Below are 19377 nucleotides of genomic sequence, written 5' to 3'. Positions count from 1 at the left end.
GTCATCGGTGTGCGCAGCATCCCGGTTGCCGTGGTGACGGGCCCCAGCGCCGAAATTGAGTTGCGGCCGCCTCGCCCGTGGCAGCCGCAACTAAGACTTTGGCAACTGAGTCTTGCAGGAGTTAGCGCTGGCGCATTAAGGTCGCGCGGCGGCCGGCCGCTTTCCCGCCGTCCGCCTGCCCGCACCTCCCTCCCCGGACTCCTCCACCCGCCCCCCCGCGGAACAGATGCGTCTGGCCTGCAAGCCCGGCACTTGTCCGAGGTGCCGGGCTCATTTTTCTGAACATTTGAACGGCCAGCGGGCGGGTGCAGGCAGCTCCTCCTTAACTGAAGGAGGAGGCCTGCACTTCCCCAGCCTGCCGCACCGCATCGGGTGCCGCAGCGCCAGAATTGCGCCGCAATGCGGCACTCAGCGCCCATTTCGAGGCGCTGACACCCTCTAGTAGCGCCGGCAGCCGTTTGGGCGTGGCGCTACTGAATTTTTGGCGCGCGCAGGGGGACTTAGCGCCGGCGCTAAATTTCCAGCGCGAAAGCCCTGGCGAACCCACAACCGAATTTCTAGGCCATAGTGTCAATCCTACAGGACCACTTAAACCCCACACCACTGCTGATAGCAGAAAGATTTAAGTTTCACAAAAGGAAACAGCATAAAGATGAAAGTAATGCTGAGTATTTAACGGAACTGCGCAAGCTATCGAAACACTGCCAGTTTGGAACGGGACTAGCAGATACTTTAAGGGACAAGTTTGTGTGTGGGCTTCAAAGTGAAGGAACCCAGAAACGGCTTCTATCAGAAAAGGATCTTACGCTGGACAAGGCTTTCAGCATGGTAGTATCACATGAAGCAGCCGCACGGGGCACTGCAGAGATACAACGGAGACCGCAAGAATATGGCACAAATGAAATGTCATACGGAATAGTGAAGTGCTATCGTTGCGGCAGAACAACACACGACCATAATGATTGCTGGTTCAAGGACAAAGTGTGCAGACAGTGTGGAAAAGTAGGACACATAGCAAGAGTCTGCAGGTCGGGAAAGAAAACCAGCAGCAAGAAATCTCCACAGGAGAAGTACAAGAAGTTACATAAGGTGACGGAGAGTAGTTCAGATGAACAGAAAAGTGATACAGACTCCGGAAGCAAGGAGCTGGGTTGTCTGAAACTACATAAGGTGATCAAAACGGAGGATCACCAAACTATCTGGGTCACGCTCAAGATAGCTGGGGTCCAAGTGAAAATGGAATTGGACACAGGATCAGCCCTAACAGTCATAAACCGAAGGGACTACAAACAGCTATTCTCACATATACCCTTGAGAGATACAGAGATTGTCTTGAAGACGTACATGGGGCAAAAAGTCTACCCCAAAGGAAAAATAAGGGTGAACGTTATGTATAACGGCAAGGAAACACCAAAAATGGACCTATATGTATTGCCAGATGGCGGACCACCACTACTAGGACGTGAATGGATCCGGAAGATACAGCTAGATTGGCTTTCCATACAAGCACTGACTGTAGATGCCAAAAAGGATGACGACGCCACACCTGGACGACTGTCAAAAATGCTAACTGACGCACAAGAAGTATTCCAGGAGGGACTTGGAACACTAAAAGTCATAACAGCAATGATCAAAATAGAGGAAAATGCAAGCCCAAAGTTTTTTAAGCCCAGACCGGTGCCTTATAGAAACATAGAAACATAGAAGATAGGAGCAGGAGTAGGCCATTCGGCCCTTCGAGCCTGCTCCGCCATTCAATGAGATCACGGCTGATCATCCAAATTCAGTACCCTGTCCCTGCCTTCTCCCCATATCCCTTGATCCCTTTAGCCTTAAGAAATATATCCAACTCTTTCTTGAATATACTTAATGAACTGGCCTCCACCGCCCTCTGTGGCAGAGAATTCCATAGGTTCACCACTCTCTGGGTGAAGAAATTCCTCCTCATTTCAGTCCTAAATGGCTTACCCCTTATCCTTAGACTATGATCCCTGGTTCTGGCCTCCGCGGCCATCAGAAACATCCTTCCTGCATCTAGTCTATCCAGGCCTGACAGAATTTTATAGGTTTCGATGAGATCCCCTCTCAATCTTCTAAACTCCAGTGAGTATAAACCCAATCGACACAATCTCTCCTCATACGTCATTCCTGCCATCCCAGGTATCAGCCTGGTGAATCTTCGCTGCACTCCTTCCATGGCAAGAAGATCCTTCCTCAGGTAAGGCGACCAAAACTGCACACAATACTCAAGGTGTGGTCTCACCAAGGCCCTGTACAACTGCAGCAAGACATCCTTGTTCTTGTACTCGAACCCTCTTGCTACGAAGGCCAACATACCATTTGCCTTCTTAACCGCCTGCTGCACCTGCATGCTTACCTTCAGCGACTGGTGTACAAGAACACCCAGGTCTCTTTGCACTTCCCCTTCTCCCAATCTATTGCCATTCAAATAATAATCTGCCTTACTGTTTTTGCCACCAAAGTGGATAACCTCACATTTATCCACATTATAGTGCATTTGCCATGTTTCTGCCCAATCACCCAACCTGTCCAAATCGTGCTGGAGTTTCACGACATCCTCCTCACAGCATACCCTCCCACCCAGCTTTGTGTCGTCTGCAAATTTGGAGATATTACATCCAATTCCCTTGTCCAGATCATTAATATTTATTGTGAACAGCTTGGGTCCTAGGACCGATCCTTGCGGTACCCCACTAGTCACTGCCTGCCACTCGGAAAACGACCCGTTTATTCCAACTCTTTGCTTTCTGTCCGCCAACCAGTTCTCTATCCAAGTCAATACCTTGCCCCCAATCCCATGTGCCTTAATTTTGCACGCTAATCTCTTATGCGGGACCTTATCGAAAGCCTTCTGAAAGTCCAAATGCACCACATCCACTGGTTCTCCCTTATCTATTTTACCAGTTACATCCTCAAAAAATTCCAGTAGATTAGTCAAGCATGATTTACCTTTTGTAAATCCTTGTTGACTTTGTCCGATCCAGTCACTGCTTTCCAAGTGCTCTGCTATTACATCTTTTATAATGGACTCTAGCATTTTCCCCACCACCAATGTCAAGCTTACCGGTCTATAATTCCCCGCCTTTTCTCTACCACCTTTTTTGAATAGTGGGGTAACATTAGCTACCCGCCAATCCATGGGTACCGTTCCAGAATCTATCGAGTTCTGGAAGATGACCAGCCGTCGAAGCAGAGCTGGAAGGTTTGGAACGTTCAGGAGCACTATCCAAAGTAGACTGGAGCGAGTGGGCTACACCCATCGTTCCTGGAATGAAGAGGTCGTTGAGTAATATGCCTGGGGAACCAAAGAAGGTTCGCATCTGTGGGGACTTTAAGGTGACAGTGAACCCAGTCCTTCACACTGTACAATATCCGCATCCGCGGATTGAAGATATTTTCGCCTCGCTATCTGGAGGGAAACGCTTCACTAAGATTGATCTGGCCCAGGCATACCTGCACATGGAGGTAGAAGAAGTCTCAAAACAGTAGCTCACGATCAACACTCATAAAGGTCTCTACCAATACAATCGGCTGGTGTTCGGGGTAGCATCAGCTCCGGCTATTTGGCAAAGGGCAATGGATCAAGTCTTGCAATGGATTCCAGGGACCCAGTGTTATTTGGACGACATCCTGGTCACGGGCGAAAATGACAGTGATCACCTTGCCAACCTGGAGCAGGTGCTCACTAGATTGAAGGAATATTGGCTCCGAGTAAATCGCAACAAATGCGAGTTTTTCCAGAAGCAGATCTTATATTGTGGCCACGTTATTGACGAAGAGGGGTTACATAAGTCCCCTGAAAAGATTGAGGCAGTAGTCAAGGCTCCAGCACCAGAAAATGTGTCACAACTGAGGTCGTTCCTCGGGCTGGTGAACTACTACTATAAGTTCTTGCCGAATTTGTCTACAGTACTACACCCACTGAACACCCTACTGCAAACGGGGGTACCATGGAAGTGGAATGACGAATGTAAACGAGCTTTCCAGAAGTGCAAAGAATTGATCACATCAAAAGAGGTGTTGGCTCATTTCAACCCAGCACTACCAATTCGGTTGGCGTGTGATGCATCACCCTATGGCATTGGAGCGGTGCTGTCGCACAAGTTCCCGGACGGCTCGGAGAGGCTGGTAGCCTTTGCGTCTCGGTCACTAACCTCAGCCGAGCGTAACTACGCCCAGATTGACAGGGAGACCCTCAGCCTAGTGTGGGGAGTGAAAACGTTCAACCACTATCTGCACGGGCAGAAGTTCACCTTGCTGACTGACCACCAACCACTTGTCTCCATCTTTAATCAAAAGAAGGGTGTTCCGGTGATGACTGCGCAACGGCTACAAAGATGGTCCCTTATTCTAGGGGCAAACCAATATGAAATCGAGTATAAGGGCACGAAACAGCATGGAAACGCTGATGGGCTAACACGCCTGCCAATGCCTACTGCGGAGGAAGCACCAGCAGTGGACCCTGTCGAAATATTTTATTCGACTATAATTGAACGCTTGCCAGTAACTAACGCTGATATAGAGAAGGAGGCCCGGAATGACCCGACACTGTCTCGGGTATATGACTTGACGGTGAAGGGATGGCCAACACATGGCGACTCACTATTGCCAGCATTCTCATCCAGAAGAGAACAGCTGTCAGTATGTCAGGGGACCTTGATGTGTGGATCCCGAGTGGTAATTCCTCCCAAGTTAAGGGAGAGAGTGCTCAATGAGCTTCACCAAGGCCATCTGGGAGGGGTGAAAATGAAAAGCCTTGCTAGGGCTTATGTGTGGTGGCCGGGAATCGATCAGCAAATTGAGGACCTGACAAAGAGCTGCTCAGGATGCCAGAAGGTCCAAAATGCACCACCACATGCCCCTCTACACCCATGGGAGTGGCCCTCATCTCCATGGCAATGGGTGCATATTGATTTTGCTGGTCCATTCCTGGACTCAATGTTTTTAATAGCCGTGGATGCGCATTCGAAATGGCCTCAGGTGATCAAAATGTCGTCCACCACCACGGAGAAAACTATTGCAGTCCTACGGACCATATTTGCCAGGAACGGCTTGCCAGAGCAGATTTGCTCTGATAGCGGACCACAGTTTGTCTCCGAAGAGTTTCGAAGATTCATGAAAAGGAATGGGGTAAGGCATTACACATCCGCCCCGTATCATCCAGCCACAAATGGATTGGCTGAGAGGTTCGTACAAACCTTTAAGAAAGCAGTAAGGGCCATGTGCGATGACGACATTCCACTGCAGCATAAGGTGGACAATTTCATGTTAGCCTACAGAAATGCGACACATGTAGTCACCAACCAGACCCCGGCCATGATGTTCTTTAACCGAAGGTTGAGATCTCGTCTGGATTTGCTTAGACCAAATGTACGAAGAGATGTTGAGAATAAGCAATTCCAGCACATCAATGAGAAGCCGACAAGGAGCTTCAATGTAGGGCAACCAGTCTTGGCCCGCGACTACCGAACAGAGAAATGGCAACCAGGAACGATATGCACATGGCAGGGGCCACTAATGTACACAGTGGATGTTGGGGAGAACACTGTTAGACGCCATGTCAACCAGATCCTAGAGTCACAGGAACGAATCAACCCCATGTCTCGTGCACCTGGTGATGAACCCGACATACCGGTAGCATCTACCCCAGAAAAAGTAGCATCGGAAGCTGATGAACCAACTGATGACAGGGGGCCTCCGCACCAAGAGCAGGACACTCAGGAAAGGCGCTATCCAGAAAGGATCAGGAAGCCGCCCCAAAGACTGAATTTATAAATGGACTATTTTCAGTTAATGTGCATGTTAAAAGTGTTAATTGTTAAATGAATGTTATGGTACTGTTAATCTAAAAGGGGAGGAATTGTAGTGTATGTACCTTTAAGGGGAGAACTACTTTTTACAGCTCCTGTATACTGTAGTACCGGCAGTGACCACACCTGTATATAAACCCTGAGTAGGGATCTGTATGTTTAGTTTTAGAGTAACCCTCATCCAGTAAACACCTGTTGATTGTTCCCTGCAGTCTCGTGTCTAGTTATTGAAGGACACACAACATCAAGATACACAGATCTAACAATCCCTGCTTGTGTCCTCCTGTGCAATGTGCAACCAGGCTGCGTTGGTCACTTGGGGAGGTCTCTTCTGCCTATTGGAAGGGAAGAGAACCTCCCTGCGTGCTGTGACTTGCTCCATAAGCATATGGAGGGACTAATGGGAGAGCCTGGGTGCAGCCTCTGTGCAGTGCTTGTCAGTGTTTGCAGCACCTCAATGCTGTAGAACACTGACAGCACAACTGTCAAAAGCAATTTGTGCATGGTCCCTTTAAGGAAACCGGCTGATGACGCGTCATCAAATGACATCATCAGACCTGCTTCCTTAAGTTTGCCAGCAAAAGCACTGGCTGGGCTTAACAAACCCAATCAACGTAAGACCGCTCTACAGTGTGGGCTGGAGCCAACAGCGGGGTCACACCCCGCCACTGACCCCGGCCGCACCGGACCTGCCTCGGTAGGGGAGATCGCGGCCAAAGTAATTATTCAGCAATTCTGCCATTTCCTTATTTTCATTTGCAATATTACCTCCATCTATTTTCAAAAGGGCCCACATTGCCCTTAGCTATTCTTCAATTATAATCGTGAAAACTTTTTTGTGTTAAAGTTGAGACAAGTTAATATTTTAGATAGGTCACCCTTTATCAGAATTGTGCTGAGGACGGGTCTACACCTGAAATGTTACCTTATCTACACCTGAAATGTTACCTTATCTGGTCGCTCCACAGATGCTGACTCACTTGCTGTGTCTGATTTTAACTTGCCAAAAGCAGCATTAACCAGGAGGTAACAGGCTCAAAATGGAGTCAGTGGACTTATCACCCTGTTAATGTTGACCATTGCCATTTTTACAGGGGCCTACCTTTGGGCAGCTGAAACACGGCCTGTTTTCGACGATAGGCCCCTTTTCAAGTATAACGAGGTTCTATGATTTACATAGGACCCCGACTGCCATTTCAGGACAGAACTGGTTGGAGCGTGCACTGTGCACTCTCCGACCAGTTTTACTGGCGATACAATCCCGAAAAGCTACGTTTTAAATGATCTTTGTGGGGCGACGAGCAGCAGCAGAGCTCTTCCAAGTCCCACAATATAATCTGGACCCATCGTCCGCGATCACCGAACCCCGGACTTACCTTCCTGTTGGCCTGAATCTGGCAAGCTGGATCGGGTTGTTCGTTTTGGCTGGTCAGTCACCAGTTCTATTTAATTGAGATCAGGGCCTCCAAAACAATTCCAGCCTCTTTGGTGCCAGAAAGGGTGGGTGGCCAGCTCTCTTTGCTGGTCGGCCACCCAAGAGTTAAATTCTACCCCGCTGAATCTGTCGAAATCATGCCGAGAATTACTGTCTGTCAGAATCCGTTAGATAATATTAAGATTGGAAAATATTGTGTAAGCGATATAAAGGGTATAGGTAGAATTACATGTCTGAGTTTGGGTTAAAAACGATGTGAAGCACAAAATATTTATATGGAAAAAAGTGAAACAATATTCTGCGCATTTATCAAATACTGTAGTTATTGACTTTGCCATATGAATTTAGAGATATATTTTCAGCTGCTGAGCGGGGCCCAGCACTTTATTGCATGTGACGTTAAAAGTCTAAAAATATCAGTGTAAAGAAGGATAGATTCCCTGAATATCCTTTTTTTGTTTTGATAAAAGCGGGAAATCGCAACAGTTTTGACAGCACAAACCAGCTGCCCTTTTAATCCCGGGTAGATAATATGCACCATGGTGAATCTGACTGCATGTTCCTCTTCTGTCTACGCGCCAGGCTGGGGCATTGTGGCAGCTGTGGGCTCGCAGACAACCGCACTCGTCTCACTTGATTAACCCACACAGTTATGGGCCAGCTCAAAGCTCATAGACAAGACAAAGTAAAGTTTAATTGCTGTTATTTTCATGATAGATGAAGTCTTCCCCACATCAGCTCTGGAAAGTTAGATGATCCAGCTATCAGGAAGGGAGTGGGAAGGAGATGAAAAATGAGGCAACCTTTCAGCTGTGAACATCGATCTGCGTCTCCGAGGATTTTTCTTGGACAAATTGAGAGACCATTAGTGTAACTTAAAGTCTGAGAGAAATCTGTCAGGTCCTTGATGGCAATGGCAGCAGCATATGAAATACATTCAAATAGCTCATATGAGACTCTCTGCTGGGGAAACTAATCAATGGTGCTTCCATATGGCAACGGCTTTAATCAAATTCACGGGGCAAAGCAGAGAAGGGAGCTTAAGGAAATCTCTCCCAACTTTCTCTGTGATTAGGTTCATTATTTATGGTGTGACAGAGATGCAGAAAATAAAAGGCGTGCACCAGCAGGGGATCGGAGGCTGCCTTACAAGGTAGAAAAACATGCCAAGTTTAAAACAAGGGCCTCCTAAATATTCTCATTAATGTGCAGATAGTCTCAAATGGGCTTTTAAAAGAAAAAATTATGATTAGCAGAGCTGGGAATTTGAATGTTATACTGCGTTTGTCATTTGCAGAATAATAGATATGCACACAGGTTACAAGAGAGCCACACTATCGAGAGGTTCCTGTTATGTCACTGAAGCCATTAACTTTCTCCTGTCTTTCAATTCATAAAAATTATCTTTTAATTTCCAGACATCAAATTTATGGTGGTTCAACAAACTTTAGAGGCTCCTTGTGGACTGTTGCCAGTGAATGCAGGATTTAAGTTATAAGAAAATGTACAATGTGCGTCATGTGATTGCTAGATACTTAATGCTCCATCATTTGCTGTAGCAGGATGACGAATGGCGCCCCCCACTAGTTGGACTTGCCCTTGCAAGTTTAATTGCGATAATATTTTGCGCCGCAAGTTGCTGAAAGTGCAAGCTGATAACGACGCAGCGAGGGGAAACAGGGCATCTGGGACCTGAGTGAACAGGGCAAGTAACTGCATATCCCATTAACCAATCAGACTGAAGGATTGTGAAATTAGCAGCGCAAGGACTGAGAATGAAGTGTGAATTAGAGTGGGTGAATTCAATGACAAATCAGGTACAGAAAGAGAAATAAAGAGAGGGAAAGAAAGATCGGATTAAGAGGGAGAGAAAAAAGAGACAGAGACAAGTTTAAAAAAATATTAAATTTGACATTTTAAAAATCTCCAACAACAATTAAGACCTGAAGGAATGAGACTCCACATTTGTAATAATTCATTTTCAGTGTCAGAGAGGTTGTTTAGCAATAATTAACACTTATCACATCATTCAGAGGGTACTTAGACTGAAATAGGCAAGACTTAACTTTCTGTGGCGTGTATCTACCGCGCAAATACAGCAACTTCAGGCCATTCAATGCATTTCACTGGTGATCCAGACAGCGCAATGCCATTTTCACGAAGCTAAAGGTGGAGCGTCGCATCTCAGACAGCAACTTTGGATTCCTGCGTTTAACCACACATCTGCCCTTGCCTGAAGTTGCTGTGACATCTGCACATAAATTAGGGTGAGCGCCATTAGCCTCACCGCTATTTTGATAGCAAATTATGGCCCATTATTTTTTTGCAGTGTGGAATGTGTTTCATTACTGTGCATATATTATAATGAATAAATCAATCTATTTTTAAAAGGAGTTTTACCCTCTGATCTACACATGATATAAAGTCATTTTCTTCACTCTTTTTAGGGTGGAAATTAAATCCAGTTGTGGGTGCAGTGTACAGCCCTGAATTCTATGCAGGTAAGACAACTCACATTCATTCACGATCCAAAGTTTTCACTTCACTGTCTTTTAGAAATGACAAATGTTGGTGTCACAAATGATCAGTTCAGCAGCTGGTGCCCATCACATTTATTCCAGGTGTGAAAGGGGGTAGTAGTTTCACAGGTAAGTTACAGTGATCTCTTTCATAAGTAGAACATACCCGGTGTTCAACAAATTCTCATGCACCATGCTGTTTACATAAGATATGTGTTCTACTTTTGTACGATGTGGTTAAAATAATTGCAAGTGGAATTTTGGTCTGGTACGGTGCTTCTATTTATTTCACAGTAAGTAGTAGCACCCAGAATGCTTTAGGACAATTGTCATAGCTGTCTTTTGGTCAGGAAGAGGATGCAGCCATGGAGAATATCTATCTGCTGTATAATTGGGATGCAATCTGAGTAGCGAGATGTGTCCTATTTTAAACAGGTAGGGGGAGAAATTCAATTGTTAGCGCCACCCGTTAGCGCCTTAAGAGGGCGATAAGTGGGGCGCGAAGCGGCTAGCACCCGGGCGCGGCAAGACCTGCGCCTCTCGCGACATTGAGTGGACATTTAGCGGTGGCGCAAAACCGCAACGCCCGCTCATCTGCGCGCGCAGATCCTGACGTCCTTTCATGGTGCAACGCCCTTGGGGTGCCCTGAACCGAAAATTCAGTGACGCCCCCCTCCTTTCTGCCTGGCGCTCCCAGCGACTGCTTGACTGGAATGGTTGCCAGTCGCTGTGGGGCTGGGGGGGCGCTATGTAAAGGGGGCTCTTCCTGGCTTCTTAGTGGTAGCCATTTTTGGACCACTCCTTCTGTGAGAGAGAGAGAGGTTTGCAGAGAGACAAAGGGAAAGAGCTTTCTGCATTGAGTCAGCGCTTGCACAGGTACTTCTGGCTTCGGCCCAGAACTTTGCAGTTGGATTGATTTTTCAGTGCCATAACCTTGAGTGGCCACATACTATGGGGGCTGCAATGGGTGGAAACGTTGGGTTTCTCCATTGCATTGAGAGGGCTCAGAGACGCCGAGAGAGAGTGCCAATCATGGCCAGACGGAGGAGGGCCAACAGGCGTCGGCATAGGAGGCCTTACCCTCCCAGGGTATTCCGCCAACAGTTCTCCTACCTCAATATGTCTGAGGAGCAGTGTTTTCGGAGGCTTCGATTCAGCAGGGAGGTGGTCACTGAGCTCTGCCACCTGCTTCAGCCAGATCTGCAGCCTCAACTGAGGAGCAGGACGTCTCTGTCAGTGGCAGTGAAAGTGACAGTGGCTCTCAACTTCTATGCCACCGGCTCCTTCCAATCCACTACTGGGGACATTGCCAATGTCTCCCAGTTCGCGGTGCATTGCTGCATCCGCCAAGTCACGAATGCCCTCTTTAAAAGGAGACGTCAGTACATTTCCTTCCCCATGACCCTGGACAAGCAGCAAGAGCGCACAATGGGATTCGCAAGAATAGCGGGCTTCCCCATGGTTCAGGGCGCCATTGACTGCACCCATGTGGCTTTGCGGGCGCCGCAAGAGAATGCCGAGGATTACCACAACCGGAAGGGGTTCCATTCGTTGAACGTGCAGTTGGTGTGTGACCACAGACAGCTGATACTAGCTGTCAATGCCCGCTTTCCAGACAGCAGCCATGATGCCTTCATCCTGCGCCAGACTTCTGTGGCAGACCTTTTCGAAGCCCCGGCTCACCTAGGAGGCTGGCTTCTCGGAGACAAGGGCTATCCTCTGTGCACCTGGCTGATGACCCCGCTCCGTGCGCCCAGCACCCCTGCTGAAGAATGATACAATGAGAGCCATCAAGTGACCAGGAACATCATTGAGCACACAATCGGCGTGCTAAAGCAACGGTTCCGCTGTCTGGACCATTCCGGGGGAGCCCTTCAGTACTCACCTGAGCGAGTCTCCCATTTCATTGTAGTGTGCTGCATGCTGCATAACCTGGCAATTCTCAGGACTCAGCCACTGCCAGCAGACATTGGAGCACCAGCAGAGGAGGAGGAGGAGGAGGAGCACCAAGATGGGAGGGAGGCACAAAGTGCAAGGGCCGTCCATCAGCGGCTTATTGCAAGTTGGTTCTAGGCCCCCTCTGAGGGAATGGCTTGTGCCATTGAAAGAACATGAATGGAACCTTTCTGCAACCCCTGAGCTGGTCAAGGCAACAAATAATTCAAAGAGCAAACATGCACAATCTGAATAAAGACACTTCTTTATTTAACAAACTGTGTGCCCTTCCCGCATGACAAAGTAACAGAGAGAAACCCCCAAAAAAGCAGTCAGACACATAACTGGCTCTCACAACCTGGAGACAATGAACAAAAGAGTTAACAAAAAATGACCATGATCCTCGGCCTTCACTAAAAAAATTAACAGCATTTTGCCACACCTCCTACTTTTTGCCCTTCGAGGGTGATCTGCTTTGCTTGCGAGATTGGCCCCTTCCCACCCTGCAGCTCCTCCGCAATGGGACTCCAGTGGCTGCAGCAAGGCTGGGGGAAGGCTGCTGAGTGTCAGAAACTGAGTCGGCAGATGCCCTTGGGGGACGGCCTGGACCAGCTCTGGGCCTGGAGGGCCCGGCTGCCAACTGCTCCAACTCTGCATGGGCGGCAGCAGTCTGTCCTACGGGTGGTGGCAGCTGCAGTGGAGAAGTGACAGTGTTGGCAGCAGGAATGCTGCCATCCTGACAGAGGACAGGCACTCCCTGGTCAGACGACACACTGGCACTCCCACAGGCCAGCACTGCAGCATGCGGAGCAATCTGCTGAAGTACAGACTGCTGGCCTTCTGCAGCACGGTGAGGGCCCCGGCAATTCGTGCCCGATGCAGCGAGGGTGGCAGCAGTCAGTGCTCGTGTGGCCTCAATCTGTGTCTGCATCAGACCAGCCACTGACTGCATTGCACCACTAAGCACTTGCGTGGAAGCCGCCTGTGCTGCACCGAAGTCCTGCAGACTCCTTGCCAGTGCTGCACCGAAGTCCTGGACACTCCTTGCCAGTGACTCAATGGATTCGGGCATCCTTGCCACTGCAGCCATGAGCTCAGTGTGCCTATGCTCCGCCTGGGCGCCCATTTCAGCGAGGAGCCGCACCTCTTCTGCGCTCACTGTAGCAGGACTGGAGGCCAGACTCTCCCTCCGGGGAGAAGGCCGCCGAGCTTCCCTACCCCCCCCCTGCATTGCTGCAGCTCGCTGGGCCCCAGAGCTTCACCCTCCTCAGACCCTTCCCCCCTGCTCCCCTCCAGGGAAGACGCGTCCCCATTATGGCCATTGGCTGCCTCGGCTGAGGGTGGCACTGATGGTCTGGCTTCCTCTTCCTCCTCGCCTTCAGAATCACTCACAGTGGCAGCTTGAGGGCCCGCCTCCTCACCTGGCGAATCACCATCTGAAAGCAGGGAGGTACAAGAGTTGCTTTAGCATGAGGACAGGGCGGCAGCGAGGGAGGCATGAGTGCTGCAATGCACTGTATTGGTTCGATAGTGACAAAGGATGCTGGTGTGAAGCACAAGTGGAAGGAGAGAGGTCAAAAAGGTGATGACCTTACCATTGCTGTCCAGAACGGGGTCGGCATCTCCAGTGGTGACGGGGCCAATCATCTGGCCTGCCATAATGCGCTGGACTCACTGCTCCAGATCGCTGAGGTCTTTAAGGTGAGGCCGGCCTCCCCCGGTCTGTTGCTGCTGCCTCCTGTTATGGGCCAGCTTGCCCTGCAAGAGAAAGGATGGGCTCTGAGTACAGTGTGAAGCCCTGATCTTGGCTGCACTGCCTCCCATGGTGGAATAGCCCTTACAGTGTGTAAAGTGCTGAATGTGCGTGTGAGTTTCATGAAAGGCCCATAGGTGTTGGATGAGGGCTGGGCATTGGGGCTTTCAGGACCCTTTGGCCATAAAGTGAGGTGCACATGCAGGGATGAAGAGGATACTGAAAAGGGTACTCACCCTGATGACCCGAGTGAGGTCGTTGAACTTCTTCCTGCATTTCACAGGGGTCCTAGGCACCATGCTGCTGGAGGTCACTCTGTGAGCCACCTCCCTCCAAGCTTTGTGGTAGTCGGTGGGCAGCAGCCTCCTGCCACTGTCCGGAAACAGGATAGATCGCCTGCGCTCCACTGCGCCAACCAAAACCTGCAGGGCCCCTCACTGAACCGCTGCGCTAGCTCCCTGGCCCTCTCCATGGTCCTAGGCATTAGAATGTGGCAGCAGGTCTGTCCAGGCTGAGAATCAGGGCTCCGATGTGCAGGGTGTGGCTGCAATCCAAGATCGACCCTCCCCTTTAAGAGCTGACCGGCACCAGCGTGTCTGCGTGCAATCGCTAACTGGCTGCACCTGCGCTGCGCCTGCCCTCAGTGGTAGCGCCTCGCTTCTCCGGCTTTGCGCCTTAGGACAGTCGTGCAGTGCCTGCTTTAGCGCTCCAAGCACCTCTTGGGGGCGAAGCAGGTCAATTTAGCTGAAGGTGGCGATAATTTGCGCCGGGCGCTAAATTTCGCGCCCGCTCGAGTATAACGCCCCAAACGTGGCGATACTGAATTTCCAGGCCGTAGTGTTTGTACACATCTGCTGTGGGTATCGTAGGTTCTGTTTGTTGGGCAGCTTGCAGTGCCAGGGTATTATTTTCATTTTATTCCTCAATCTGTAAAGCACTCTGAGACATCTTTCTGATGTGATAAACGCTATATAAATGCAATTTGTTCTTTCAATATATTGCTGATGCTCCACAGTGCTGAAGAGTTTCGATGAGGGCATTACTATGGTTACAACTGTGCTAATGATGTGGTTGACCATTGAAGAAAAATTAAGTGTACAGTTGTTTATTTTTAAATCTGTATTCATTGGAATAATTTCCATCTTGCACTTACGAAGATAATAATATGGCTTGGACCACACGCATTACATAAAGTAGAATTGTTAGGGTGCCTGTGCTTCTATTGGCCAAATAGTTGTTAAGACATTTTGGAACTTTTTAATATTATGGAATCAAAGTCATGTGACTTTTGGGTTGTATATGTCAGCTTCATTGTTCCTCCTCCACCTGAAGCAAAAGGTTCAATGCCATATTGACTGAGCATCCATTTTACTTCTTCTCGTTCAGTGAGGTTACCTTTTTCTTTACTGTAACAAGGATAGCATATTTTCCTTACTTCAGTTACACCAACCCTCACTGGATATGAAGGTCTGTGTTCAAACCTACCCGCGATACGCTTTCAGAATTCAAAGCCCCAATTTAAACCCAACTCTCCCGGTGAGAACGAGGCGGGTTCGGGTTGGACGCCCGTTTTACACCCCGATCCGATTTTACTCTCCATTGAAACCCCACAAATCAGGGATAGGGTTTGGAATATTCTGTGGTCTGTCAGATCTCTGTTATGCATCATTTTCAGATTGCTTGAATTGAAGTTCAGATAAAGTATTTGGATGTAGCCACAGGAGGTCTGAAGCTGACCTGTGAGGTTCCCACAAGTATTACACTAAGTTCCATTTGCCAGTAATCTCCAATGTTTGAAGTTGCTGATTATGGATTTTTGCAATGTTATTCCTACCTAATTTACAAACATTTCAAAGTCCAGGGCAGAACCAATAGATTTCACATTTTAGACTAAATAGTGATGCTGGTTACAAATTTGAAATATCTTGGCTGTTGAATGCATCGAGCTGTCCTCAGATTGTTTCATTAGTTGATTCATCTTGATCTTAAATTTTGGAACCTAATATCAAATCTGCCAATCGAGGAACTAAACAGATTTAATAGATGTAAATGGAGTAGCGTTTGTGACTTGGTGAAGTATCTGTACTGCTATATGAGAACATCTAGTGGTCATGACCTGTAAGGCAGTCTTAGAGAAATGTTTACATGGAGGCTTCTTCATTGAAAATAATCTAGCATCTGCTTAATTAAGAGTCGAAGCTGTCACATAAATGAATACAGATTATGATTATATAATTGAGCTATGTGTGTTTTTTGTTCTCTGACCATATTTAAAGTTGAAGATGTGGAAATAATCTGAATTGACCAATTTCAACACTGATAAGATTAGTGCATTAGGATTGAGGCTCAACCTTTGCCATTGTGGTGGCATCATAAGAACATAAGACATAGGAGTAGGAGTCGGCCATTCGACCCTTGAGCCTGCTCTGACATTCAATAAGATCATGGCTGATCATCAACCTCAACTCCACTTTCCTGCCCGCTCCCCGTAACCCTTGATTCCCTTGTTTTTCAAAAATCTGTCTATCTCCGCCTTGACTATATTCAATGACTCGGCCTCTACAGATCTTTGTAGTAGTGAATTACAAAGATTCACGACTCTCTGATAGAAGAAATTCCTCCTCATCTCCGTTTTAAATGGGCGACCCCTTATTCTGAAACTATGCCCCCTAGTTCTAGATTCCCCCACGAGGGGAAACATCCTACCCTGTCAAGTCCCTTCAGAACCTTGTATGTTTCAATAAGATCCCCTCTCATTCTTCTAAACTCCAATGAGTATAGGCCCAACCTGCTCAACCTTTCATGTCATGTCATGTCACTTCACTGAAATTTGCCTTGTGTATGTACACATGGCTATACTTTGCAGGTTGCTTGAAATAAGTTGCACTGTAATTTGATGAATTACCAAATATTTCACAAACATAGCATATGGCTAAAGTCCTGCAAATCTTTATTCAAATCACTGAAAGTTAACATGCAGGTACAGCAAGCAATTAAGAAAGCAAATGGTATGTTGGCCTTTATGACAAGAGGATTTGAGTATAAGAGTAAAGAAGTCTTACTGCAATTATATAGGGCCCCGGCGAGACCACACCTGGAGTATTGTGTGCAGTTTTGGTCTCCTTACCTAAGGAAGGATATACTTGCCATAGAGGGAGTGCAACAAAGGTTCACCAGACTGGTTCCTGGGATGGGAGATTGTCCTATCAGGACAGATTGAGTAGAATAGGCCTATATTCTCTAGAGTTTAGTAGAATGAGAGATGATTTCATTGAAACATACACAATTCTTACAGGGCATGACAGGGTAGATGCAGGGAGGATGTTTCCCCTGTGGAGTCTAGAACCAGGGATCACAGTCTCCGAATAAGGGGTCAGCCATTTTGGACTGAGATGATGAGAAAGTTCTTCACTCAGAGGGTGGTGAATCTTTGGAATTCTCTACCCCAGAGGGCTGTGGAGGCTCAGTCGTTGAGTATATTCAAGACAGAGATTGATAGATTTTTGAATATTAAGGGAATCAAGGGATATGGGGACAGTGCAGGAAAGTGGAGATGAGGTAGAAGATCAGCCATGATCTTATTGAATGGTGGAACAGGCTCGAGGGGCCAAATGGCCTACTCCTGCTCCTATTTCTTATGTTCTTATGAATAATGCTTTAATGATTTAAGATAAAAATCCAATAATCCTGCTTTAGTCAGCTGCAGAAAAATCCCCTCTTGATACATCACTCTTCGAACAATGAAACTCAAACCTCTCTCTTATGAAAAATATATCCACAACCATTGGCCCTTGGTTACTCAAAGATAAAAGCCCAGAAATTGCTGGATCGGGCCATCTCGCAACATGAATTGGAGTTTTTCCTTACCCTTCAAGATCATATTATTTTTGTGGCGTAAATTGCTGGAAGTGCGAGTTGATAATGGCACGGTGAGTTCCAAGGGGCAGCTGGGACCTCTTGAAGGTCGGGTCCAATGGTCTATCTCCCCAACCAATGAAATTTAAGGATAGAGAAAGAAACAGTGGGAATGACAAAAAAAGAAATTGGGTGAATTATATACAGAAAGAGAAATAAAGAGAGGGAAAGAGAGTGGATTAAGAGAGAGAGACAGAAGGGAAATTAAAAATAAATAAATACATTTATAAAACCTCTAGGAACAGTGTCCTAACTGCAGAAGTGATGCTCCACAGTTTTATTGTTCCCGTTCCGGGTCTTCAAGGTTGTGTGGCATGTTAGGACCATAAATCACATCATTGATAGGGTCCTTACGACATGAATTACCATGAATGGCAAGATTAATTCATATTAACGGCGCAAATCTAGCAATTTCATGACACACAATTAGGGAGGCTCAAGGCTCAGCCCCAGGACATCGCTGCAAGAGCACCTCAGGGCAGTGTCCTCGGCCCAACCATCTTCAGCTGTTTCATCAATGAACTTCCCTCCAACATAAGGTCAGAAGTGGGACATTCACTGATGATTGCACAGTGTTCAGTTCCATTTGCAATTCCTCAGATAATGATGCAGTTCATGCCTGCATGCAGCAAGACCTGAACAGCATCCAGGCTTGGGCTGATAAGTGGCAAGTAACATTCATAACATTTGCACCACATAAGTGCCAGGCAATGACTATCTCCAACAAGAGAGATTCTAACCACCTCCCCATGACATTCAATGGCATTACAATCATCAAATTCCCCACCATCAACATCCTGGGAGTCACCATTGACCAGAAGCTTAACTGGACCAGCCACATAAATACTATGGCTACAAGAGCAGGTCAGAGGCTGGGTATTCTGCTCCCCTGACTCATCTCCTGACTCCCCAAAGCCTTTCCAATACCTACAAGACACAAGTGTGATGGAATACTCTCCACTTGCCTGGATGAGTGCAGCTCCAACAACACTCGAGAAGCTCGACACCATCCAGGACAAAGCAGCCCGCTTGATTGGCACCCCATCCACCACCTTAAACATTCACTCCCTCCACCACCAGTGCAGCGTGGCTGCAGTGTGTACTATCTACAAGATGCACTGCAGCAACTCGCCAAAGCTTCTTCGGCAGCACCTCCCAAACCCACGACCTCTACCACCTAGAAGGACAAGGGCAACAGGTGCATGGGAACACCACCACCTCCAAGTTCCCCTCCAAGTCACACACCATCCTGACTTGGAAATATATCGCTGTTCTTTCACCGTCGCTGGGTCAAAATCGTGGAACTCCCTCCCTAACAGCACTGTGGGAGTACCTTCACCCCACGGACTGCAGCGGTTCAAGAAAGTGGATCACCACCACCTTCTCGAGGGCAATTTGGGATGGGCAATAAATGCTGGCCTTTCCAGTGACGCTCACATCCTGTGAATGAATAAATAAAAAAATTAAAAATGATGGTCGTTTTATTGAGTTTTGGTAAGGCTAATGGCGGAGTGGCGCAAATAATGGTGGGCACCGTGAATTCGCCATTATATTTCCACCAATTTATTTCTACTCTCCTCCCCATGGTCCTCTTACCATCTCCACATTCTCAGGGAGACTGCTTAGTTGCATTCCACTTAATTGTCCTGCTCTATACATTACCATCAGTAATTTTCCACCCTCCGATGTCCTGAACACCTGATGCCTCCTGCATTATTACTTTCCAGCCTTTCCATTTTCATACTGTCTGTAAGTGTCCTCTCCCAGTGAGCCCTCACCAGCAGAATGTCCAATTTGCACCCGAACAAAGATCAGCTTTTTTTTCCTCTGCAACTTTAATGGCTGGTGTTGCCAACATAGAGTTAAAAGTATGATTAGTTTAGTAAAGAAAGATTACTGGCTCCTATGCTCCACTGGTAAAACAAGATTCCTGTTTGTCTTCTATTTGTGAAAATGTGGAGTTTGATTATGCAATTTTAAAGGATATAT

The 19377-nt window shown here is 47.4% G+C and overlaps 1 protein-coding gene across 11 annotated transcripts in view; it reads left to right on the top strand.

Annotated features, from left to right (window-relative positions):
* Window positions 1-19377, top strand: part of rbfox1 (RNA binding fox-1 homolog 1) — a 1299090-nt gene that overhangs the window by 1148935 nt on the left and 130778 nt on the right. For all 11 annotated transcript variants that reach the window (XM_086000896.1, XM_086000891.1, XM_086000894.1 and 8 more), the window contains exon 7: window positions 9714-9767. In XM_086000896.1, the coding sequence (XP_085857022.1) occupies window positions 9714-9767 (54 nt within the window). The remainder of the gene's footprint in view (window positions 1-9713; window positions 9768-19377) is intronic.

This window comes from Somniosus microcephalus, chromosome 11, assembly GCF_052327205.1.
Source record: "Somniosus microcephalus isolate GS21.2 chromosome 11, FLI_Smic_1.0, whole genome shotgun sequence".
Taxonomy (NCBI): domain Eukaryota; kingdom Metazoa; phylum Chordata; class Chondrichthyes; order Squaliformes; family Somniosidae; genus Somniosus; species Somniosus microcephalus.
This window is presented reverse-complemented; position numbering and strand designations above follow the sequence as displayed.